Source organism: Pangasianodon hypophthalmus, chromosome 6 (assembly GCF_027358585.1).
Source record: "Pangasianodon hypophthalmus isolate fPanHyp1 chromosome 6, fPanHyp1.pri, whole genome shotgun sequence".
Lineage (NCBI taxonomy): Eukaryota > Metazoa > Chordata > Actinopteri > Siluriformes > Pangasiidae > Pangasianodon > Pangasianodon hypophthalmus.
Genome location: NC_069715.1, coordinates 20,779,892 through 20,807,796, shown reverse-complemented (window position 1 = coordinate 20,807,796; position 27,905 = coordinate 20,779,892). Strand labels below are relative to the sequence as shown.

The 27,905-nt window shown below is 37.7% G+C and overlaps 1 protein-coding gene across 2 annotated transcripts; it reads right to left on the bottom strand.

The window, feature by feature from the left end:
• On the bottom strand, positions 1-22,629 carry pid1 (phosphotyrosine interaction domain containing 1). 2 transcript variants are annotated; one of them, XM_026914123.3, is made up of 3 exons: positions 22,428-22,629; positions 7,362-7,508; positions 1-4,272 (listed from the first exon to the last, which is right to left on the bottom strand). In XM_026914123.3, exons 1-3 carry the CDS (start codon positions 22,455-22,457, stop codon positions 3,808-3,810), a joined length of 642 nt encoding a protein of 213 aa, XP_026769924.1. In that variant the 5' UTR covers positions 22,458-22,629; the 3' UTR covers positions 1-3,807. The 2 variants fall into 2 exon arrangements, with proteins under 2 accessions (XP_026769924.1, XP_053090862.1); XM_053234887.1 differs by lacking the exon at positions 22,428-22,629 and adding an exon at positions 18,053-18,224.
• Positions 22,630-27,905: the final 5,276 nt, after the last annotated feature.

Below are 27,905 nucleotides of genomic sequence, written 5' to 3'. Positions count from 1 at the left end.
TAAGGAGTTTATAGGTGAGGACTTTTATTTGATAGAAATTCACACCAGACATTTAAAGCTGCTATGGCAGGAAGTGAGAACATTCACAGAAAACAACAGCACACTCATTCTTCCTCTGCACAATACTGACTTCATGTGGTTAAACAAAAACATCTATAAACATTTGACTGTAATAATAGAGAACTGATACATCTGTATAAACAAAGGCTTCATGAATACACTGTGTAGATAAATTTATAATCATATTTATATATAGATTTCTTTCTCTCTCTGTTCCACTAATAGTCAGTCCAGTTACTGATCCATTTTTCATTTGGAGCAGTGTGTGTGTATGTGTGTGTGTGTGTGTGTGTGTGTGTGAACATGTTCCACAGCCAACTGTCCAAGAAAATATATCCACAAATCATGTGAACATAACCAAAAAAAATAATAATAATAAACAGGTACCTTAAAATTAAAAGTGTGCAGCATGATATCAAAGATACACTGCTCAACAAGAGACAGAAACTGGACTGTCTTTCATGCTAAGGCTTCATCCCAAACGCTAGAGTTCATGTCTAGTGTTCTTAAGAAGAACATCAGCCATTTTAAGGATGGAACACACAAAACACAGTCTACCAAAACCTGTTCATTGTGTTCATACAGTCTGACTCACAGTGGATGCAGTGCGTAAGCTTAATTCATTTATGTGGAAGATAGGGCTGTAGCTCATACATATCTTGTGTGCTGATTTAAGTAGATCACATCATTAGCCCACATCATTAGCCCATTAAGTACCAGGCTTTGTGTAATTCTTCCCAAACAACAGTTCTCAGTCACCAGCACTTGCGAGAATGATTCATAATAAAGCCACATATATCGTACACTTGCGTTTGGAATGCAGCCAGGCAGGTCAAAGCAGAGGGAATAAAACAGCAAAAAACTTTTACAACTGAACACAGCGTAGTGGAGAACCTGTATTTACACACTGCGATTGATGTGGCTGAGAAAAAAAATCTGTCAATCACTTCAATCCACAAACACACACACACACACACACACACACACATGCACACACACAAAGCATCACTTAATACTGTTGTCAAAAAAACTGTTCTGTAAAGATTTGCCCATGGTCTTTAGTACAAATCTTTCTCTCTCTCGCTCTCTCTCTCACACACACACACATGCACATACACATCTGGCTGTTAAAAACGCAATTTCTTAAAAACATATTGGGTAAGAACTTTGGCTACTCAGGGAACACTGTGTGAAAGAGGGAACAAATTCCAGAGATTCCTATTGGCCAAGGAGAATGCAAGACAGGAAAGCCCTGCCACTCATACAGTTACTGTAACACACAGCGGCTTTCTGTATATGGGGAGCTATTGTTTCCTCAACTGTATTCGTTCACAATGTTCAGGAATGTATTGTCATTCTACAACAACATTCTTTTACAGCATTCTAGAAGAATGTCCACAGTATAGAATGTTCGCAGTACTAGAAAAATATATTTCATCACAACGTTATAAAACAACGTTCCTCTTGGCATTTTATCACGTTTTATCATGATGCTGTAGAACACATTGTACAATGCTCTAGAACATTCCAGTACAACTGTATTCTAAAACAATCTAACATTCTCAAACCAGCTTTCACCAATGTTTCAGAACAAGGCTTGTGGTCATTCTGAAAATTCTACTGTTCAATAACAATGCTAACAATATTATGCAACAACATTCCATCACATCATTCATCTGATGCCCTTGAAAAGTCCTACAACAAAGATCTAGCTATGTACTACAACATTGTTTCACTGTTGATGTTCTAGAATAATGCTTCAACGTCTAAAAACACGTCTATTTTGGCATCGTGGGACAATGTTCCACTGCGATGTGATTAAACAACTGATTGCTCCAGAACGTTCAGTCACAATGTTCCTGATATACAAAGATCTGCTGAGATATTCTAAAACAGTATTCCATAACAATTTTCATCGCCATGTTGTAGAAAGATGTACACAATGTTCCAGAAGAACATTCCATCACAATGTACTGGACCAATTCTCACAATATTCAGAATACTCGGAATATAAAATGGCCTACAGGGTGGACAAATCATAAATCCATGAGTTAGAGTTTTTATTTGGTTGTCTAGAAACTTATTAACTAGGCTAAAAAGTGGGAGTTAATGTAATTTAGCCTGAAGTATAACAAGGTATTTATCTAGTTATGTGCAGTGACATGAAAATGGATTCTCAAATGAGTTCTCAAATTTACCAGCTTGAAGACAACTCTTTGTAGCCATAGGCCTAGTTCACACTACCATAGGTACATTTCTTTTCAAATCTGTTCTCCTTCATGGAAAAAGGAAAATGTAGATTGTTTGTCCTGTGATCTTCTCAATTACATGATTAATTGCAGAATTTATTGTGATGCTCTTTTCTGTATTTTAATTTCATCTGACATGCTTTTATGTTCATGTTTTAAATAATGTAAACGTCATGGGTATAATTTAAAATTATTTAACCAATTCCAGTGTGTTATGTGTAAGTGTACATATTAACGTTTAAAAAAAATAGCTTTTTGAAAGTCAATATGGCATTTTCTTCTGTGGTTGGTGGACTGCGTCTAGAACCTACTTGACCACCAGGGAACTACAACTACAAAAATGATAGCATGGAGAAGTAATCTGCTTATACTGGGCACCTGGGCTAGTGATTTGTCACTCCTGGTTAATCGTGACATTCTAAAACAATAATCTAGAACTAATTTTTATCATATGGTGAAGCATCATTCCAGAATATTTGCAATGTGACAATCTTGATCACTTTTGTTCTAGAACGGTGTATGCAACATTCCATCACACCATTCTAAAATAATGCTGCATCCTGATGTAATATTCCGGACAATTTTTCATAACAATGTTCTACAACAATGACATAATATTTGATGATCCATTAAAAATGCCTGCAATATTCTTTAATGTTCTAAAACACATGTTCCTTACCATCTCCGAGGAACAACGTTCCATCACAATGTACCAGAAGCATGCTAGCAACATTCTAGAACAACAATCCATCACATTCTAAAACAAATGTTGCATCATGATGCAATATTCGGGAAGAATCTTTCATAAGTTCTAGAACAACGCTCCCAATATTTGACGCTCCATAAAAAGCTTGTTCTATTCTAAAACAATGTTCTAGAACAGTGTGTACAATGTTCTAGAACAACATTACAGCAAGGCATTCAAGAACACTGTTCAAAAATAATGTAAAACAATCTGACTTTTTTAAAAATAATTTAGATACATGTTTTATAACAAGGGTTGCGATATTCTAGAAAAGTTTTTCATTGAGATGTTCTAGAACAAGGCATGTAATAATTTAGAACAATGTTTCATCTAACACCACATTCCATCATGTGATGGAATTTGAGAGCAATGTCCTAATCCAATATTCCAGAACCGCTATCACAATATTCGCCAATATTCTAAATGCAGTATTCTATAACAGTATTCTAGAACACACCTGGATCACAATATTGTAGAACAACCATGGCAACATTCGGAAACAATATAGTATCGCAGCAGTTGAGAACAACAGTCCATTGTGATGTTCTAATACATGTTCTAGATCAATTTTTCATTGCAACATTCTAGAACAATAACAAGATTTGTGAGCAATATGGCTGCAGTGATGCAATTATTTATTAGCCGCGAGCTAAGAGAACATTTTGATTTCTTTTTCTTTACTCCCACCAAAGACAGAAACAGAGATGGGATCACACATTCCCCCTACAGGTCCCATCCCCTCGGCCCTCAGCCTCAGCCATCATCAGGATTTGGATTTGAGTCTTCAGGAATCTCGCGTCCTGAGTGGTGGATGCGCCCGTCGGTCCGCATGGAGTGGAAGGTCTTGGTGAAGGCATCCATCATGGTGTGAGCGAGCATCTTGGCAGCACGCTTGCTCTCACACTCCACAGCATGGCAGTCCATCTGGAATGTCAGGTCCTCGTTGATCTGCCGGTAGATGAACGCGAACACCTTCGGGCTCACCTCGTGATCCGCCGTGCAGTATGCGATCCGTGCCACCTGGAATGTCTCCACTGAGTCTGGCGCCTCACTCCGCCCACCCAAGTGGTGCAGACGCACCTGGAAAGGTCGGATCTCCAGCAAGGCATCCATGGCGATTGATGAGCACTTTGTATCCCATAATGCCACCACCGCAGACTCAGTGCAGCCTGAGAGGAACTTGGAGCCGGGGATTGTCACTTTCCCTAGATAGGTCACCTAAAAGAGACACATAGTAAGAGCTAAGTACAGTTCACAGAAACAGAAGTGTGTTTCTGGTAGAGACACAAACTTGCCACACACACACACACACACATTGTGGAGCAACTGGTGTTGGTTTCATTTGCATTAGCATTAGCATGTGTGTATGTGTGTGTGCCATTTTCAGACAGTTTGTTTAGTCTGCAATTACAAAGCTTAAATCTGAACTGGCTCTGTCTCACTCCTCTTCTTCCATCTGTCTGTTTCTCTCCGTTTCTTGCACTTGCAATTACAGTATTTGTGAGCGTGGATATATTTGAAACTACTAAAAGAGCTATGTAAACACCAAAAAACAAACATCTTACCATCATTACTACACCATCCACTGTAGACGTGTCCCAAATTACACTCGGTTCACTATATAGGCCATGCACAGTTTTCAAATATCTGTACCTACTAGATATCATGAGTGCACTATAGAACGCATTGTAGATTGTGACAATGGGCCTCATTTATCAAACTAGATAGGAACAAATTCATTTATAAAATGTTTGTAAGATTATTGTAGGATGCTCCTAGTTGTGTGTAAATTTATGCATAAGAAGACTAACTAATGTAACCCTCCACTGATCGACTTTAATTCAGCTTTAAGATTACGGATTACGCTGTCAAGTAAATATTCTGTGTATTTCAGTTACATACACAAATTTAATAAAACTGTTGTGAAATCCGGTTCATATTAATGACATTAACTAAAGAATAAAAAAATAGAAAAATAAATAAAGCAAGCTAACATAAATCAACATAAAAAGACTGTCTCCAGTGGTGTATAAGTGTGTATATACATATATACAGTGTATAAGTCGTGTCGTTTGCCGTGGCATCTTCTTTTAATGCTGTGTAACACTTTATTAAAGCCAGCACTAAGTGAACTGTAAATGTGTTGTATACTCCCTAGTCTGCTTCCTGCAGACACATGCCCTTCTACTTTACGGGGTGAGGACGAGGGATTTCAGGCTGAAAGTCACCGAGACACTTCGCTTTGAATAACAAAAAAAACAATTAAACATAGCAGATAAACTTTTTTTTTAGTTTTCCTGTCAAACCATTTACTTTTCAGCTCACTTAATTCACAACTAATTCACCGTTCCTGTAATCTGACTCTAGATTTTGGCATTGCAGCTGCTGGTACTCTGTCAGATAATATGCCTTTTTTTAGCATAGCCAGCAGTGAAAAAATAACTTTCACTTCTACTTCTGAGAAAGTCTGTTTTTGCCTTTTTCCTTTTATTGATTTTTTTTCCACCAAATGCAAAATCAGCTGTGCCATGCATGCACCTGGTAATTTACGGATGATGGCATCAGTCAACATACGCAAATAAGTACTGAAAAAAATCAGCTTTTCCAAAACTTTTGTAAATCCGGCAGAAATTTTTAGTTTAGTTCGGTTCGGCTTCTGCAAACATTTACACACAACTTTACAAAAAGATTGATAAATGAGACGAAATATTTGGTTCATATAAATACAATCCATTGTAGGGTTAGTCTGTCTGTCTGTCTGTCTCTCTCTCTCTCTCTCTCTCTCTGTCTATCCTTCTGTAGACCTGCCGTGAGCTGCAAGAGGAAATGGCAGTAATATCTCTCTCTGAAGATGATTTGCTACAGAGAGTCAGGCGAGTTTTCTCTTCTTGGAATGTTGGAACACAAGAGACGACAATCCTAACACACACAGACACACACACACTCCTCTCTCTCTCACTCCTACTACTGAGTCCATTATTGTATACCTGAGTCACCCCAAGTGTATCTCCATCTGTGTGTGTGTGTGTGTGTGTGTGTGATTCTGACAGACTGATTTGCAGTGTTGACATGGACAGTGCCTCTGCAGGAGACTAACACACTTTTCCAGATTTCCTTGTGCGAGACCAACAGGAAGAAAGACACAGGTGTCCTAAATGCAGTGAAACATAAAGACCTTTTTTCCCTTATTCCTTTCAAAGTTTTAAATGTAGTACTGTAACATTATACAGCTGGCTTCAGTTTTTTTCCAGGGTTGGCCAGATATTTTTGTTTGGGATAAATATTTATAAATAGCTGTATGTAATTGTGGACAGTGTGGTGGTACATTTGGGTAGCATTGTGTTATAGCTCCAGGGTGCCAGCTTCAATCCTGAGCTTGGGTTAACTCTGTGTGGAGTTTCTGTGCATGTTCTCTCCATGTCCTTGGGGATTTTCTCCAGATTCTCCGGTTTCCTTCCACCAAAAACCCAAAAAAACATGCTAGTACAATGCAAAAATGACAGCAGGTGAAAATAACTTGAATACAGTCAAATTTATCTAGTATTTCCCATTACAAGATTACCATAAACCAAATATAAGATTATTAATGCTATTTCTAGACATTTTTTACTCATTTTAAGTTTTAACTTTTCTTATTCTGTTGGAAGATAATTTTGCTTCTTGCTAGTAATAAATGCTTAAAAGTAGCAAAATTATCTGCCAATAGAACAAGACTATTTCAAGCTTGAAATTAGTAAAAAAAAAAAAATGTCTAGAAGTAGGTTTAATAATCTTATATTAGGTTTATTGTAATCTAGTTTATTGTAATAAATTTTAATATAGTCAAGATATTTTCACTTGATGTCATTCTTTGCAGTGGAGGTAGATCAGACGAAAATTGAAATGAAATTGGATGAATTGAATGAAATCATTGGATGAAATTGCCCCTAGGTGTGAATGTGTGTGTGCATGGTGCCCTGCGATGGATTGGTATCTCAAAGAGGAAAAGTTCTTTGCTTAAAAGTTTCTCTTTGATATCTCGGGAGATCTAAAATTGATTCTCTCTTCATTTCGGTATCAATTTGATACAAATGTCTATCCTAAAATTCACACTTACCACCCCACTGTGCCACCTGGAAAGTTATTAAATTACACACACACACACACACACACACACACACACACACACACATATATATACTGTATATATGTATATGTATGTATATATAAAATCACTATTATAATCTAGTGTGTACTAGATCGCACTAGTTTCTGCACCTTATACATGGTGTGTTTATATTTTTGTGGTGTGTATGTGTCTGTCATACCTTATAACCAGTATGTGTGCGTGGCTTAGTGGTGTGTGTTGTGGAGCAGAGCTCGATGGCCTCCGGTTCATGGAAGATGACACTCGGTAACGAGTCTTTACGCAGTGTCAAAACATTCAGCTTTGATTTCAACATGTTCTGGAAATGCTGAGAAAAGCAATGGAGAAAGAGAGAGAGAGAGAGAGAACATAATTAAGCATTGATCTTTTAATTTTTAATTTTGTTCAACAGCAGTTGTCAGTAGATAACTAGATTAACATGTATAGCCTACAAAGGAGACACAGGGCTTCTAAAGCTGCATTCATAAGAACATTTTCATAAGTGTCACAAATTCTTCTTGCAGTTTAATGGGATGCAGTGATGGACAACATATACCAATGCATGGCTTTGTGTAAAAACTATGATCCATTATCCATTCAAAAGGCTCACCAGAGCTGAAACTGTGTGTAATGCAGTGGTTCTCAAACTTTTTGTAGCCAGGGACCCCTTTAACAATAAAATATATTCCACGGACCCCCTCTGTATGTATGTATTTCGTGAACATTGTTTAACATTCTTCAAATAATGTTTTCTGGAGCCATAGAGCTTTCTTTTCCTGATTTTTCCACTGATAGAAGACAGGTGTGAGTTGACTTTAGTGTTTGGACCCCTAAATATAGTACCATTGATAATGTGGGTTGTGATTTCCACTACTGTAACAAAATTTGAAATAAATAAATAAATGATAGACCATCTCGGAAACTGGAAAATCATTAGGAAATGCTAAAAATTGTTATGCTAAAATGCTGTAGACGGACTGTTCCTGGCTATATGCTGATATTTTTCATCTGCTTGAAAAGTAAGGTTTTCCAAAGTAAACTGCAAAATGAAGCATCCAGTTCTTTTCATTAATAATCTTGGGATCTTGGCTAACTAAGATAGCACCACTGTCATTATACAGCATCCTTCACATCTGGGTTCTGAACATGTTTTTTTAATACATAAGCAAAAAGAAGTAGCTAAATAAATATTTTTTTATTTCTAGATAGTTCTATGTATCCCTGCCTCACGCCCAGTGTTCCTGCAATAGGCTCCAGATCCACCACAACCCTAATCAAGATAAATAAGTTACTAAAGATGAATGAATGAATCAATTAATGATAATTTTATGCATCACTTAAACAGCAAGTTTCTTTTAATTCTCTTTGTAACACAATGCAATTCATAATGCAATGCAAACATACGCTGCGGTTTACTGACCCTGATGTGTGCTTTATCACCTCCTGTAATACAGAGCACAGGAATGTATGGTCTTCAACATATTAACGCGGTGACAAGCCAATGCCGGAATCCACCAGGAACTCTACTTCCCAGAACACACCACGGCCTACAAACATGGCCGCCGCAGACTACAATCCCCAACACCTCACTCCACTGGCACGTTCCCATTGACTCGAATACTAATCAGGCAAACCTGTTTCCAATCCCACCCTCACCCTATATATACACTGACTCTCGCACTGACTCTTTGCGAAGTCGCGCTCAGTGTATGATTACCTAACTTACCAAGCCTTTTGTTTACATGTTTGCCATTCTGGTTTTTGTATTCTGGATCTTGACCTTGAATTGTTGTTCCTGTTTATGATTTTGCCTCACGTTTTGCATTAGTTTTAATAAAATTCTACAGCAATTGCGTCCATCTCCAACTCCATCACATGGCATGCAGATATCGCTTAAAAAGCACAATGTTTTGGTCTTTTCCACACTTTAACACCATTTTCAAAATTGTTCTCCAAGGCTGGATATCTATAATGAAATATAACAATATTATTTTAATTTTAAATCAACACCGCTGGAAGGTTTTTAGTGATATATATTCCGTAATACTTCTTGTATCATCGAAATTTCAAGTATCATGACATGAGATTTTTGTCATATCACCCAGCAGTATTCTGGTCTAAATGTCTTTCTACCACTGTGGAGAAAGTTTACTGCAACTGGAAATATTTACATACAGTACTGTGCAAAAGTCTTAGGCACGTGCAAAGAAATGCTGTAGAGCAATGATGCCTTCAAAAATAATGAAATTAAATGTTTCTACATTTTAAAAAAAGAGCAGTTAACAGTAATAAATGAAACAAAGTCAATATTTGGTGTGATGATCCTTCACTTTAAAAAAAAAAATAGTAGTCTCGGGTACAATTTGTGCAGTTTTATAAGGAAATGAGCTGTAAGTGTTACTGAGCATCTTGCAGAAGCAGCCACAGTTCTTCTGGAGACTTTGACTGTCACACTTGCTTCTTATATTTTTGCAGCGAAACCCAGCAGCCTTCATTATGTTTTTTGTCTGAAAAGTGTCTCTTATGTAATATGCTGCTTTCTTTACTGACATACAAACATTTTTCTGTAACATTTAATTTCGTGCTGGAAAACTAATGTTTGGAATCTAAAATGTTTTTGTACTGAATCAATAATGTAGAAGTCATAAAATAAAAATCTGTAACAAAGTTTGTACTAAAAAAAATTGGGTGCCTAAAACTTTTGCACAGTTTTATTTTATTATATTTATAGTTTATACTTGATTATATTTGCCATGTAAATATATTATTTGTGTAAGGGATTTTTGTGTGAAAGACTTTAACTAATTAAATAAATATGCAGTTTTGTGTAAATCATATTTTTAGCTATGTATTTTTTGTATATTCAGTAATTTCAGAGCTTAGTAGTTTTTAAAGAAAAAATATCGGATGAGTATTGATATCAGCTGATACTCAAGGCTTCTGTATCGTGTCTTCTCTAAACTTGTAGTTTTCTCTAAACTTCTCTAAACTATTGTAATATCAGCATACCCTTAACTGGCAGAAGAAGAATAACACAGGAAAATAAGCACACTGAGAGAGACTACAACACAACACAATATAAAACTAATTAGGAATAATAGTTAGAAGATGTGGGCAGTGGGTAGAGCCAGAGCAACCAGGAAAGAGTTTCAAGGCTGTCTGTATATTTACACATTCAACAATTTGGCATGAGCAAACAGAGAGTTTATCTGACAGTGTTAACTATTTACTATTATTCAATGTTTACTGATTTAACCATTTTATATTCCAAATGGGTTCATTTGTTTATATAGTTGATTTTTATTCTTTCTTTGGATCAGCAACATTAAACACAAAAATAGCTATCCAAGTAAAGCAGAACACGAGAGAGAGAGAGAGAGAGAGAGAGAGCAAAAGAGAGAGACGAAGAGAAAAAGACAGAGAAAAAGGAGAAGGTCATTGCAAAAAAATATTGTTTTGTTTGACAGTTTCCTTCTGGAAAGTAAATTCCCAGAATTTCCACACACATTCACTGATCCTTATTGTGAAAGTGGTGTTTTGCAAGTGAGTGGCTGTGATTTGAACTGTGTGTGTGTGTGTGTGTGTGAGCTCACACGCTCTGTGGGTGTAAGTATCAGCAATGAAACAAAATAAAACTGAAATAAAACTGTCGACAATGTTGAATTTTCATCAGTAAACTCAATCAAATGGATGAAATGTTATTGTCCAGCTCTACTTTCACTTTTTTATATCAGGGATCATTTCATAATGCAGTATTTGAGAAAAAGAACAGGCCTAACACACCCAGGTTGAATTTATTTTCTTTCTTATGCTAATTTCTAACACACACGCACACACAAAAATAGGTCAACACTAAGCCGATGATAATATCTCCCCTATAAGATTAACATGTCTTGTACTTCTACCTAAAGATACAGACATATGAGTCCAGTAATATTACATCTATACTCTTTATTCATTTGTTAGGACTACACTTTGTTTATTCTGTTGAGATATATTAAAGCATTAGAGTGTAGGGTTTTTTTGTCTTGTTTTTTTTTTTTTTTTAATAAAAAACATGATTATTGAGGCAGTGGACAAAAAACTCAGTAATATGATGCTGCTGTGAGTTAATGGGAAATTTGTACACACACATCATACCCCAGCTGAGACATATCAAACAATAAAATTCCCTAACTTTAGGCATGAAAAAAGCCCGAGTGAAAGGTGACAGCCAAGAGCTGGCAGCCAATCAGGGGAAAGAGAGTGAGAACACATGAGAGTATAAACATAGAAAGTGGTAGTCTGTGAACAGTTTGCAATAAGACTGTTCTACCAGAGACAGCAAAATTCCAAAATGTCACATCCTGTAGCTTTAAATATTAAACTGCACCTTTTTTTTCAAATTATGCATCAAAATCACACCAATGTCTAAACACCCATACTTTATTTTTGTTAAAATGAATCTTTTATTTAAATTTAAAAAAAGTCTAGCTAAATATTCTAAAGAAAAATGCACAGATAAATCAAAAGAAAGTAACTAAAGAAAGACTAAATCCATGCACACACTTCCATATAAGCGATTCATTATACATCTGCTAACTGTACAGCTTCACAGTGAACCATGCTAACACACACCTCTCAGCTACAGAGTGGGGAAACTACCTTAATCCTGGAGTAGCAATTAACACACACATTGCTAATGCTGTCTATGTCACAGCACCTGATAAAGAACAAAAAGTGCATTATATGGTATTCTGATAATGACTTATTCAGTAGATTCCTCAGTGTGCTGTGCATCATCATTCCTGCTGCTGTCAGCCAATCAGAACACATCACACTCAAGTTATATTAATGGAGAGCAAAAGAAGAAGAGGATGCTAGAAAAGAGGAATAGAAAGAAGAAAGGAGAATGGAGAGGGGAAAAAAACAACAGGAAACACGTCCAAGCTAAATCAGCTATTTCAGACAGAGAGCGAGAGAGAAAGAGAGAGAGAGAGAGAGAGAGAGAGAGGTGGCGAGAGTAACACAGTGGTTTGTGTGTCTCAGTGGGAGAGCAGTTCTGTGGAATTCTATTCATAATATTTTGACTAAGTTTCATTTTTATTCCAGAATAAGTGTGTGTGTGTGTGTGTGTGTGTTTTACCTCCAACTGGAGTTTGGACAGTGTGTTATAAGAAAAACATTTAAGTAATACACCAGGTGAGTGAAAGCAGTCTCTCTCTCTCTCACACACACATACACACACACATGTGATGTGTGTGATGGTGATGGCTTTAACAGGTCACAGAAAGAGAACGTGAATCTCACCAAACACACCAGCGAGAAAAACAGACAGAGTAACAGACAAACAGAGAGAGACTGAAATGGGGAAGGGAGAAAATAAGAGGAAGGAAAAGACAGAGGGAAAATTTCCCAGGGGTGTGTTAATTCCTTATACCTGGATAAGTAGAATCTAAATTAGATTTGGTCAAAACAAACCTAAATCGATTCAGCTGATAGTCTACTACAGAGCCATGCTGAAATCTAACTACGGTTTAGGATTGGTCTGTATTAAACAGCATGACAACGCTGCAAAAACAAACATGAATGAAAGATTTTTGGGGTCGGGAATAGTGATGTTCTTTACCTCCATCGCCAATGTTCTCATACATCATATGACCAAAAGTTTGTGGACACCTGACCATCACACCCATATGTGCTTGTTGAACATCTCATTCCAGATGTAGTCCTCCTTTTGTGTTATAATAACCTCCACTCTTCTGGGAAGGCTTTCCACTAGATTTTGGAGTGTGGCTGTGGGGATTTGTGTTCATTCAGCCACAAGAGCATTAGTGAGATCAGGTACTGATGTTGAGTGAGGAGGCCTGGGGTGCAGTCAGCATTGCAGTTCATCCCGAAGGTGTTCAGTGGGGTTCAAATCAGAGTTCTGTCCAAGACTCAACTTCTTCCACTCCAACCTTGGCAAACCGTGTCTTTATGGACCTCGCTTTGTGCACAGGGGCATTGTAAGCACAAGCACACCTGCTTACTTCTCCTTGTATCTCATCATAAGCATTGTGAAATCTGAAATCTGCAGAGACGACAGATTTTCCTTGAATAAAAATAACCAGCAGATCACAAAAACAGAAAAAGGGGAAGGGGAAGAGTGAAGGGAAAACAATGTGGTCTTGTGAAGTATTACAAGAGCATGCATTTAATGCGTGTAATGAAAAAGCATGTCTCAACTCACTCTCTAGAGTAACTGTTTACTTTAAACTGTCGCAGCATTAATGTTTTAAAACAGGGGTCCGCAGTAACTTTTCCTCATGGGCCACATTCAATTAACAACCTTGGGCCAGTGTGTCGGTTTCAAAATAATAGGAGGGCTCCTGGGTTGGGGGTTCGAATCCCAAATCTGCCCTGAGTGCACATGTTCTCATGCACTAGAGGTTTCCTCCATGTACTCTGTTTTCCTCCCCAAGTCCAAAGACATGAGTTGTAGGCTGATTGGCATTTCCACATCGTCCATAGCGTGTGAATGTGTGTGCAATTGTGCCATGCAATGGGTTGGCACAGTGTCCAGGGTGTCCCCCTCCTTGTGCCCTGAGTTCCCTGGGATAGACTCCAGGCTCCTCCATGACCCTGTGTAGGATAAGCGGTATGGAAAATGGCTGGATAATAATAGAATATTATTATTGTAAATAATAAGGCCTAACTGCCACCTGCAGATATTTGATTTTCCTCATCATTCAATGAGAGAAGTGAAAGCAGCAGGTTGTAGTGATATAAAGACACTGCTACAGATGTGCACTGGAGAATCTGTTCCTGTCCTGGCTTTTGATAATGTTCATTGAACAAAATGCAGATTGACAGATGAAAGGAAATATTGTGAGAATCAGTATTACGATCACTCTTGTATTTCTGACCAATGGTTTACCTGGAAGTCACTTGCATTTTGTTGTGTTGCTCTTTCAGCAAATCAATTTTGACATTTCCAAGATCTCCAGGTGAAGAGAATCTTGGTGCAGAGTTGGAAGTCACCTTTTGGCCTCAGCCACTAGCCGTCTGCAGAAATGGTGAACGGTTGTTGTATAAACATGAGGATTTCACGAGAGGATGTGTTCGATTCGCTCCTGGAAATTCTCTATCAGCCTCACCATGAATCACACATCATGGAATCTTCTTGCACTTTCTTCTTCTCACATTGTTGGTACAGCTTTGAAAAGTGCAGTTTAGTCTCATTCAAACAAGGCCAACTCTAACTGGAAAGCTTCAAGTACCTCATGCGCAATGGTATGGTTCTTGCCTTGTAATGACAAATTCAGTGAGATGTGTTACATATGCACATTGATATGCAGCAACTGATCTCCTTGCTTCAGTGGATATTCTCACCTGAACACTGTAGACCTGTACCTAAGAACTGCTGTAATCATAAAGACTGTCCTATTTTCATCCCAGGACTCTTGTACTAGAGCAATAATTTATAATCTTGCTATTCAATGATTTCCCTTTTTGTCTGGTTCCTCTCAAGGTTTCTTCCTCATGTCGTCTCAGTTCGTCTTTCCTTGCCTCTGGCCTCTGGTTTGCGCAATAGACAAATAAAATTCAAATGAATTGAATTGAATCATGATGTTCTGTTGACATTTCCTTCATCAGAGCTCTGAAGATGCGATGCTGCAGACTGGAACTCCCACAAATGAAGTTTATAAGTTTCTTCACTGTATACATGGGGTCCTTCATTTTCCTACACAGTTTGGAGCATTGATTTGTAAATGATGCATTGAACTGTTGTTAGCACTGGGGTAATAACAGTTAGCCTGTTTACCAGACCCTTGGTTTGTCCAACCATGGACTTCGCCCATGTCGCTGGCAGTTTTTTTTCAACAACCTCCTGCTGTCCTGTCACAATATCTGAACTGAAAGTCTGAAAACTAACTTTCTTTAAATTAGAGAACAGAGTACACAGGCATTCTGTTAAACTCTTTTCACTGCAGTATTGTCCAGTAATGGTGCTTACCTCAAAAAGTCTACGACTGTTTTCTGTTTTTTCTTTGTGCCTTAAGCCTTCTTGCACCACATCAACTGCGCACAACTTTATCAACTCAGCATCTACAAAAGTTCCAGGAAAAATGCAAAGATGCTGCCTTTTCGCTTCGTCAAGATTTTACGGATGGTGGAAAAAGAATGATTGTGGGCAGCAGGGAAGTTGTCATGAAATTGGCTGTGGCTTGTTTTATTATTATTGCTTTATCATTATTATTATTATTAATATTATTATGATTATTATTAGCCACCTTGCATACAACTACAGTTTCAGAACATAGTAAACAAACTGGCTTAGCATTGGTATGGTCTGATAAAATAAAACAATATTTCTTTCAGCTCTAATTTAGTTTTTTTTAGTAGCCAGTAACGTATACGCGTAGCTTGTCTATTGGAGAACCCTGCTCTAAACCATTGAAGCACTAAATCCTTAAAGCACTGAAGCCAACAAACTCTAAAGCCTTAAAGCATAAGAACTATAGCCTACAACCCTAAGGTACTACATGTTCTACAGTCCTACAAATTTAAAGTCTTTAAACTATACAGCCATTAAGTGCCTTACAGTCAATAGACCTCAAAGCCCTATAGCACTAGAGCAATATAACCATAAGGCTCTAGAGCCCAAAAGCTTTACTGTACTAAAGGCCTAATTGTCAAAAGGCCTTAAAGCCCTATACTCCTAAATGACAATATTCTACAGCCCTAGAGCAATACAGCCCTAAGGCCCTGATGCGCTAAAGCTAATAGTCCTAAATGCCTACAGCTCTAAAGCTCTAAAGCCACAGATGAAAGCTCTACTCTCCTAAAACCTTAAAGCGTTACAGAATTACAGACCAACAGTCATAAACCTTTAAAATGTAAAGTTCCTGGAGCCTTATAATCCAGAGCCTTGAAGTCCTACAGTCCTAAAGCCTTAAAGAGCTATAGCCTAAAAGCTCTACAGGATCAAAAGGTGCCCAAAAATATCACACACCTACACAACCTTCTTCTTGTGGCAAGCACAAAATATTACTACTGTGCATGTGAAATATTGTGCTGTATCATGTATTGTATAGTGTGACAGCAAATACGCAGAAACTGTGATGCGGGAGGAGCAAAAACAGCAGCCATCCTTCCCATCTGACTCATAACTTACTCACATGTGCACAGACACACATAAATACAGTTCAATCCAGTGGTTGCTGTAGCAACGACATCATAAATGAATCATTGTGGTAATAGAAGGAAGATTCAAAAAGAATAAATGAGACATGCTATAATATACAACATCATCACGGACAGCTCGTAATACAACAACTGTACGAGAAAGCACAGAACAAGAGAGAACATTGCCAAAAACACTGCCGTTCATCACCGCCATGGCAACGGGCTGTGGCAAGGCAGCAGTGGTTGTCAAGGTAACCCTGTAAAGGACAAAAAAGCAAGGGTGCATTCAGAGAAAAAAAAAAATCTGTGTATGAGAAAAAAGATCAGTGTGTGTGTGTGTGCCAGAGATAGAGCTGCTGTCCTAGTTGTTAGCATCTCCTTACCAAATCCCCATCTACTTATGCAGTACAGGCACTTTACACTCCGAATCCCATGTAGAAGCGTATGAAGAGTCTTGGTTCAAATTTTTTCTTATTTAATACTTTTACTCAATATTCAATTTTATATTATTCAACACTTTCCAAAACTTTGGGAAACTCAATCGTTGCTGTCCTTGAGTGATACATTTAATTGGCAATGCAAAATGAAATGCTGTCAAATACCTTAAAACCACCCATAATATGAAATAGGATAATTATCTGGCCATATCTCTCAGCTCTAACTCAATCTGATGCATAGCCAATAAGATAATGTGGGTCAGCATCACATACAGAAAAACATCTCTCTCTCACTCCTCTCTCTCACACACACACACACACACAAACTAGCTGACCAATAAAATTCCCAAAACACTTACTAAATCCCCCCATTCCCCAAAAAACACATTTCACTGAAACACACAGGCTATATTGTCCAACCAGAGCAAACAGGAAATGCCAGGTCATACAAAGACAAATGTTTAAAAAATGTAATACTAGATTCCAAGTGGCAGACTGAAGGGCAAAAAGCCAGATTACACAGATGTGACTGTCATCAAGTACTGTCCCCCAAAGTATCACAAATATAAATGTAAAAAAAAAACGTTTTGGTTTAAAATATTAAGGTTCATAATAACTGTATAATGAAATAGAAAAGTTATTTTCTGTTCCTGATGTGGTGATTTCAACAAGAAACTCTCAAAAGCTTTCAATTTTTAAAGCTGACACAGGGATGAATGATGGAAGGAGGTAAAGAAAACTAACGAATGAAAGATTTCACCCAACATGCCATGGGGTTCAATGGGAAGGTTCTGATATGTAAAAATACATATACATTTTAAAAACTTTACATAAAAAGGAATTTATTCTGTTCTTTGTTATGTGCTTTGGGCTGGGCTCATGACAGAATGAAGGAAAAGTAATAAGACAAATGTATATTAGTATGTGGAATTAGAGTTCAGCAGTAGTTTTACTACATCTAATGACACACACACACACACACACACACACACCTGTTTACATGAGAAGTTTCACACTTTAAGTAACATTTATGTGATAATTTAAACCACTCAGTCTGGACACACATTCCTTTGCATACCAAACATAAAACAGTAAAATGTGTTTCAGCTCACAGCCAAAGAAATCTCTCTCTCTCTCTTTCTCTCTCTCTGTCGCTCTCTCTCTCTCTCTCTCTCTCTCTCTCCACACACAGATATAAATGTGTTTTGTCTACACACTAAGATAAATTAAATCGTAATGTGTAATAACATTGATTATTACAGCGCATAATGTTGAGTTTACATACCACAAGAACTTTGTGCTCTCTCTCTCTCTCTCTCTCTCTCTCTTTCACACACACACACACCTGTAAAGTGAATTAAGGTCATGTGGTGTGTAAACCATTTGATCCCACCATTCTTTTGCCGCACAACTGAGAATGATGACGCCCGGATCACTTACTACGTGATTCGGCCCTGCTGTGGCTTTGCAGAGTCTGCGTGCGTGTGTGTGTGTGTGTGTGTGTGTGTGTGTGTGAGAGAGAGAGAGAGAGAGAGAGTTGGGGGGCGATTGTGTAAGTTCACTCTGAACATCTGGAGTGCATTAAAGGAGCAGCACATGGAAATACCACTCATTCACCACCATTTCACTCATAAAGGGACAAAGTAACACGAAAACCCGTTCTCTACCACACCAGTACATGACTCGCATGTGACCATAATCACCAAACATTTCATCACAATTTTCCAAATTTCGTGTCAGTCTCATACCGTAAACAAAACTGCACTCTGGAATGGTTGATACATTCTAATTAAATTAAACCGCAATAATCACAGTTACAAATATCATCAGAAACAATAAGAAATGATCATTTGTGGTATAATTGTGCAACCTTATCTGTCAGCTACAATTGATTTTAAGAATAAAGCAAATTCCCAAGTGATTTTGTGGCACTATGGAACACGGACTGAGTATCCTCAGGAACAGCAGGTTTAACAGAAGTAACACAGCCACTGTGCAGATTTATTTATTAATGTTAAACCAAACAGTCCAAACTAACTAATTTAAAAACAAAAGCATGGAGTTACGAGAATTTCTTATGACAGCTATGATTCTCTAAGCCAGCTAAATTATTGTTAGATTGGAAAAATCATGAGGTAAAAATAGAAGATTTGGCAAAACCCTCACTGAGGAATGAACTTAGTGTTGTGTAAAATGGAAACACACACACACACACACACACACAGCCTGTAAACAGATGTGGGGTAGATCAGGAGATTCCAACTCTTGATGTTCAGCACCATGTGGCGAACTTCCTGCTCTAACACCCACTAATACACAAACAATAATACACTAATACTAATAAAAATAATAAAAGTAATCCGCTTAACACTAAATGAACAGATGATAAACCAGGTTTGTTGTACACAAATCTAAAATATATCTAAAATATAGTATCTAATATCTAAAATATAGTCGTGCTGACTATATTTTAGATATTAGATACTATATTTTAGATATATTTTAGATTTGTGTTTGATAAAAGGCTTTTTATTAGAACTCTTGATCAAAAACGTTAATAGAACGTGGTTTGGGACAAACCTGATACTAGGTATCAGGTACACCTAGCATATCGGTCACATTAGGTATATAATTACTGTCTGTTGCCTGTCTGTTGCCTGTCTTTGTGGACACCTGTCCATCACACTCATCCCATTCCAGACGTAGTCCTCTTTTTGCTGTTATGATAACCTCCATTCTATGGGAAGGCTTTCCACTAAATTTTGGAGCATGGCTCGGGAGGTCAGGGACTGACGTCTAGCAAGGAGCTAAGGTCTCAAGATCTTTCACTCCAACCTTGGTAAACCTTCATGGAGCTCCCTTTGTGAACAAGTCCCTTGTAATGCTGGAACATGTTTGGGACCCTTAGTTCCAGTGAAGGGAAACTGTAATGCTACGGCAAACAAAGACATGCTATACAACTTTGTGGCAACAGTTTGGGGAATGTGCACATATGGGTGTGATGGTCAGGAGTCCACAAACTTTTGGGCATATGTACAGTATTTTTGTACAACTTTTGGCCGTATGGTGTATGTACAGTTTGTCAGCCCCCCTCTACCCTAGAAAGGAACCACAATAGCACCACCACAGTGTGTCGTAGCGCAAGGGCACTTCTACATATAACAGGCGTCTGGTTAAAACCGGAAAGATGGAAGGAGAATGAGGAGAACACCAAAGTGTCTCCAGTAAAACCTCTGTTGTCATTTCCAAGCTCCATTACCAGCTTACTGACCCTTTCAAGCCAGGTCTGATTCTTACTATAAGTGATATATGCAGTTGTATGGCCAGCAAGCCACCAGCAGGCAAAATACTGATACTGTAAAAACCAAAACATTTGTCTGAGATGTATTGGGTATGATCGATATTTTTATAGAAATTGCAAACTATGATTGGAAGCTGATTTGATGTTCAAATTTTGTAATGATTTTTTTTAAATTAATACATTTAAAATAAATTTTCTCCTTTTTTGGAGACTTTAAATAAAAATATCATTGAAAATTTACTTTTTGAAATTTTTTTAATGCAATGCTACCATTTTACTGCCGAGCAAATCTATATAAAAATGTTACATATCACGTATTGTAGAAATGACTTCAAGTATCATGATAAAAATGTTTCATATTTACATAATAAGGCTGCATTATAACCCTAAAATACCACTAGGAAATAAAACACTAACTAATTGAAATTAGTCTTTTGTAACTATTAAGATTTTTGCAGTTCATATAAATCAGTTAATGGCTAAGTAACTAGTATTTGTAATAATATGTGTTAGCTAAATTGTTTACAGCAATTTATGAAAACAGTAGCCTAATAGTCAGTTATGTCATACTTACATCATACACTTACACTAAAGTACACAAAACTCTTTTTCATTTGTTTGGACAGTGAAACGTATTAACCCTATGACTGTACTGAATTAAATGTGTCCTGATTTTCAAACCTTGTGCACCATTATTTATTCAACCTTTTGTACCATCAGTTATTGAACGTTCTGTGCTGATACCAGTCTTTTACTGAAAACAGCACATCTGTAGACTCTATGATAAGCTCCTTTGTTAGCTAGCTAGCTCTATTTCTTAGGATAATGTATTTATGCAACTGTACTTGGGCTGGATGATATGACAATTTATACCAAATCTATTTATACCCCACACACATTAATGTGCTCCTTCAATATGTTAGCGTTTCTATAGTAACAATTCATTCACAGGGACTTGCACGGCAGACTCTTCACATAATCTAAGCTTAATAATAAACATCTTTTTAAAAATGTGGACATTCAAAAACTATAAACTGTTATTAGTATGTTATGTCGTTCATGAATAAATTGCAAATTGCTGTGGTATAAGAGGAATAAAAAACTTCACAGCACCTTGTCAATGATTAGTTTCTTGCAAACAAAGTCCCGAAGTGTTTTATTCCTTACATGATATCAATGTGATGACAAATGACATCAGAAAACACTTTTTTGAGGTATACTGAGTATTGTCGCTATTTTCATAACAGATCAATACAATAATAAGCACCTGATTTGATGTTAAAGTATATAATAATACCAAGAGAAGATAATGCATACATTCTGTAGATAATACATAAAATTGTTATTGAAGTTTTAGCTTTTGTAGTTTTTTTTTTAATGCAGCACGACTATTTTTAATACTATTTTGCTGGCACTTCTTATGTAGAAACCCTATATATTGTGATATTGTGTCTTAAGTTCTTAAGGTATCATAGTGCATTTTGTGTATTATTTTCCCTACTCTTTACTCGGTTTGTCTGTACTGCTTCTTATGGTCTATATGTTACCATTTTCATTTAAATAACCAAGTTCTCTTCAGTCATAATTAATACTTGTTAGCTAAATTTAGGTAGCAGGGGGTAACGTATTGCTGTACAGTATGCTGTTAAAAGCGACAGGTGGAATTAATAGGTTTAAGTGCATTAGTGACGACTTAAGTCCCTGCTGAAAAGAAAAAAAAAAAAAACAATAGAAACCATCACAGAAATTCTAATGGTTTCCACTACAAATACTATTATAATCCATCAGCTAACCATTAAACCCATTACCATTAGTGGTCCTTAATGGTGTCCACTAGACATAACATGCCATCAATAGAAGGCAACAGATTACCAGTAGAGATCCACAGGGACCATTAGAGTTTCCATTAAAACCAGTACAATTCCCATTACAACCATTAAAACCATTACAAATTCTATGAGGGTTTCTATTGCTTTTTTTTTTTCCCAGCAAAAATTTCTCCTGTATATTAAACTTTCCTGGTCATAAATGAATGTAATATGAATAAATTGTCATCCTTGCATGGAGAATAGTGTGATGATGGTGGGAGGAAAGGAGGAAAGGAGGAAAGGAGGGAGAGATGTCGCTTTAGGAGCCCTGCTCTGCTTCAGGAGCAGAGAAAAGGAGAAAGTCGGTGTGATTGTAAGCGCCAGCTGGGTAAAAGGCCACAATGGAGCCGATCTGCTTTAGCGTTACTTTAACAGATCGTACAAACGCGCCTGCTTTACCACAGCGTGTGCTGAACATCTGGAGCTGTGAGTGCACAGCTGGCTGGCTGGAATGTGTGGAGGATATGCAGAATAAACGCGGATCCGCTTACCTGCAGTCTCTCAGTCGCAGGCTGCCACATCGTAGCGGATTTCACCGGGTTCCTTCAGCTCACATCTGCCTTCTTCCCCTCTTCCTCTGTGCTCTTTCTCCTTTTTTTTCCTTTCCAGCAAAATACACGCAGCGAATTCCAACGGTACTGGAGGAAGAAGCTCCGCCTGCGAACCCGTACGGCTCTTCCTCCCTCCTCCTCCTCCTCCTCTTCCTCCTCCTCCACCTCTTTCTGCTTTTGAAGGTGTGCTCTCACACTGTCCAGCAGAGGGCGCGCTTTGTTTACGGACTCACATTTTAGAGGGTGGATTAAAGACGAGTGGCGCCATGTGGAATTTTAAACGTACAAACTTCCGGGACAAGGTCATGAATATTAATTAAGCTGTGCACAGAGAGGACATGTGATTGGCTGACGCGAGACAGTGGTTGCTAAGACAACCGGTGTGAACTCAGGCTTCCTAACCAGAGCTTCTATAGGGTTATATAAACCAGAAATGTACATGGCGTAGGTTCCCATTAGAGTCTGTGGAAATTATGGTTAAAAATGGAATTTGCTGTCCTTCTCTGTCACTTGCCCCACAGGCGGACTTATGCTCAGGAAAAAGCTGGCTGTAGCCCCCGGCCCGGGGCAAAATAGGGCCCCTAAATTAATCAGAAGCTGTGAATAAATATTAAGGTTTTCAGTTCAGCAATCTACGGAAGCCCTAAGAGGCCATGTATTATAATTTTTTCTTGTTTTGTCCTGATCACAACTTAATTTTCTTGTGATCTCGATATAACAAGTTGTTTTCTGGTGATCACGACTTAATTTTCTCGTGATGTCTACATAAGTTGTTTCCTCGTGATCCAGACATAACAAACAGTTGTTTTCTCATGATCTCGACTTAATTTTCTTGCAATCTCGAAATAAGTTATTTTCTCGTGATCACGACATTAACAGTTGTTTTCTCGTGATCTCAACATAAACAGTTGTTCGCTCGTGATCTCGAATTAATTTTCTCATGATCTCGAAATAACAAGTTGTTTTCTCATGATCACAGCTTAATTTTCTTGTAATCTTGCTTAGTTGCTTAGTTGTATTTCAGTCATATTTGGCTTGTGTTTATTGGTTAAGGTGTTGGCAAAAAAGAGGAGAAAACAGATGTAGTCACATAGGCCTTTGATATTAGTTAGCTAATTGTCATAATGTCAGATAATTACGCAATATCGCACAAGCAAGAATGTGGTTATACTGAATATCGGTACGGCTGTGGCGAATGTATTCACAGCAGTGCCAGTATTCAGTAGAACAGTAATATTGCGAGTGCAATATTGCTTTTATACAACAGTTCTATAAACAAGTAATTAATATTGAGTAAGCAACATTTTGGACACAATATGGCCAAATGTTCTGTTTATTTGTGCTCCTCTAACAGAAATATATCCCGAAGAAGCCACGCTCAGTTTATAGTACATCGGCTAGCTCGCTAATTAGCTCACATTGATTTGTACAGTGGAATTATTTGATTTTCCTTTACTTTCTCTTATGCTTAAAAATGTTTATTCTCTTTATGCTGATTCTTATTATTTGTGAGTGTATTCTGTACCAGGGTGTTCTGACCTGATATGTCACGCCATAAGATAAGTGAATAGAACGTACATAAGGAGATAGATAAGTGGTACACGTTGTCATTTGAAGACTCGTTTATCACACAATGAGCTAAGCCTGTCTGAATGTTATCACATAAAACGCAAAAACTTGTTATATATTGGGTAGAATTTCACACGTTTAGTGAGACAGAAAGGGAGACAAGTTATGGGACAAGGCTGAAACAGAAATCCAACTACACTGCCATATTTATCCATCTGAAGAACTTCTGCAAATAAAATTCATCTACTGTGAAGATCTTGTCTCCAGAATTATCCTTCCACCCTTTGCATTTGACTGAAGTGTTATTCTGGTGTAAAACACAACAGTACATTCCCGTTAAAGGTGCTTCCAGGAAACACTGGTCTTCCTGCTTCCTTTTCATCTTCAACTGATGAGCTTTCATAGTTTAAGCCAAAAGTTATATTCCTGAAAATATTGATGCCAAGTCCACTACTGTAGTAATGGTTTCAAACTAGGAAGTGGAATTTTATGTGGCGAGCACAGATGAACGGAGTGATACACACGGTCCCAGTGAGGTTATAGAAAATGTAAGCACTCTTGGAACAGCCAATCAAATTAGTGGACCAGAACTAACTGTTGTATAATTAAGCAATATCGCACAAGCTAGAGTGCTGTTGTAGTGAAAATCAAAGTGGCTGTGATTCAGCCACAGGTAATAACAGCTGTGCAGATATTCACGACAGCAGCATGATTGCGACTGTGATTATTTCTTTTTTATGCCACAGAAAGGACAGTAGTTCCAGCTATAAGATGAAAGATAGGTTAATATTAATTCACTGATTCTAATTTTTATTGTTTCTAGAGTAAAATCTCATACACAGGGACTTGTATGGTGGACACTCCATACAAGACTAATAATAAATGCATTTAAAAAGAGTGTTGTTATTTAACAAAGTAAAATCTATAATCATTAATGTGGTGATTTCTTTTAGAAGACATTTATTTAACATTTATTAAAGGAGTCTCAGGTGTAAGCGCTTTGTATCAGTCATGTTTGTCAGCCCAGGAAAGTCTACAGGACAGAGGAGTTTTGCACTTTTGGAGTAAAATGACAAGCTGTAAGTAACAGTTTCAATGTTACAAACTTTTGCTAGAATTGTAGTTTTATTTAGTGAACACAGACAAGCAGAGTGAGATGAACAGTGAAATGTACCAGTGCTGTTATATTAAATATCAGTGGTTTGTAGAGGTTTGATTCGTGCTTAAGTGGTGGCTCTGTACATGCCTGGATTTGTAATACACGCCAGGAAATTTAGTTTCAAAGTCAGACATTTGGACAGCAAGCCAAAATATTGCATAACTACATGTTTTGAATGTGACATCAGAAGGAGACCAACTACACTTGTTTAATCAAAACTCCTTAGTTAGTTTTGTAAGTTAGTAAAACATTTTGTCTGCTTATACACCATTGTGCCTATGTCTTCTCATGCCTTTTTGTAGCATTAAGTCCAAGTCTTGTTTTCCCTGTCCTGTACTTCCTGGTTTTAACTGTTTACTATATTTATTATTATGGATTACCCTTGTTTAATTTTGCCTGCCTGTATTCTGTTCCCCGCTACTCAGCTTATACACTTGCATCCTGCTTTAAATCACAGCACACTACAGAAACTTTGTCCATAACTTTGTCTTGGACTTGTTTTGATAGCTTATTGGTTTTCATGATGCTGTTTGTTTAGATATGCTCTCTAACAAACTCTATGAGCTTTCTTTAACATTTATATTAAGATCACGTGATGGGTGACTTCTAATAGCAACTGGTGAATTAGTAAGTTCAGGTAATAAGGCCTGGCTCTCAATCAATGATCCAACTCATCCCAGAGGTGTTCAGTGAGGTTGAGGGCAGAGCTCTGTGCAGGCCACTGGAGTTCCTTCACATCAAACTCACCTAACTATGTCTTTATGGACCTCGCTTTATGCACAAGGGTACAGCCATACTGGAACAGGAAAGGGTCTTCCCCAAACTGTTTCTACATAATTAAAAATATACAATTGTCTAAAATGTCATTGTATGCTGTACTATTAACATTATCCTTCAGTGGAACTAAGGGGCTGAGCCCAAACCCTGAAAAACAGCCCCAAACCATTATCCCTCCTCCACCAAACTTTACTGTTGGCACTATGCATTCTAGTAGGTAACGTTCTCCTGGCATCCGCCAAATCCAGATTCAGACTGCCAGATAGTGAAGCATGATTCATCACTCCAGAGAACACATTTCCACTGCTCCAGAGTCCAGTGGTGCCATGCTTTACACCACTTCAGTCGATGCTTGTCATTGTGCATAATGATATTAGCTCGCCCATGGAAGCCCATTTCATGAAGCTCCCAACGCACAATTCTTGTGCTGATGTTGCTTCCAGAGGCAGTTTGGAACTGTGGCGAGGATGCAAGGAAAATTGGAGGAAGGCTTGGAAACTGGCAGAAGTCTGTTTTTGTCTTTTTACATTTAGGCCCCATGGAGGAACCCTTTTGGGGAGGGAGATGTGATGGCCCCACGCCTCCTGTGCTTGTTTGGGAGGCCAGGCCAGGCCATGGCAAATCGGTTGCCTTGCCTATAGAAGAGCAGGGGAATATTAAAAGAGAGCTGTCTCTCTTCCTCTCTCTCCTCATTGCAGATGCTGATGCTGCCATACCCTAGACACCCTTTTCCCTTCCTTATCCTTTTCACTTTTCAAACATTATTCCGCATTCATCTCCCATTCATGTTTTTGTTGCGGCTCTTAAACAAGCTGGGTCATAACAATGATTTTTTTTTTTAATTGTTTAAGCAATGGCATCAGCACAGGTGTATTATGTGGCTGATAAAACCCATTTGGAAAACTAATTGGGAAGCCAATGAGGAACACTGACTCACCACATCATGGCAACAACTTGAGTGTAAAGTAGAATCTTTGAAATATTTACATGAATTTCAGAGTTTCTTAGTATGTGGTTTTTCCCCTTTTTGCTATAATGACAGTGTGCACTCAAGCTGGCATGGACTCCACACATTTGTACAAAACCTTATGATCCATTTTAGATCAAATCCATCAGAGTGTCGTCTGAACACTTGCTTCAATAGAAGAGATTAGGCATAGGCACCATAAGTCCCACGCATAAGTTTAATCACACTCCAGATTTAATTATGACATTTGGCGTCAATAGAATACAAGATACTCACTGTTCCTTTAAACAAAGACGTGTCTAATCACTGTTTTAATTTTCTGATGCGCAGTTTCTGACACCTAAGAAACGTGTACTTACACCACTCCCAGCTGCAGCAGTCAGAGATAACCTAAGGTTACTGCAGTGTACCATGTAACAGATCCCAACTTAACTGAATAATTGAGGGGTTAAATACAACTTTAAGAACTACCATGTACAGTGGAGCACCATCTCATATGAGATAAACAATAATTAGAAGATCCATCCCTTGGTACAGCGAATAATTGCACACCATCAAGCAAATCTCCTGACAGTGAATGAAAGTGATGGAAAATTAGGTGGAGATGGAGGTCTTCCTAATAGTATGGAGGTAATAGCTCAATAACTACCATCCAGCCCTTGTCTCAGCCAGAACAGCTTATTTTTCAAACGTGATAGAAAGCAAAATGACAATATTAAGTCTTTATTTAACACAATATCTAATTTAAGAAATTATCAGGCTATTTATGATTGTCAGAATTCCTCCACAATGATTTCTCAATGACTTTTTCATAAGAGGTAAAATTCAGCAAACCATTATGTACCACTCCATATCGTTCTGATCTCCTGAAACAGTATAACCTATCCCTAGCACTTCACTCAGCTGAGGCCTGCCTACTGCTATTGTAATGGCATTTCAAACACTT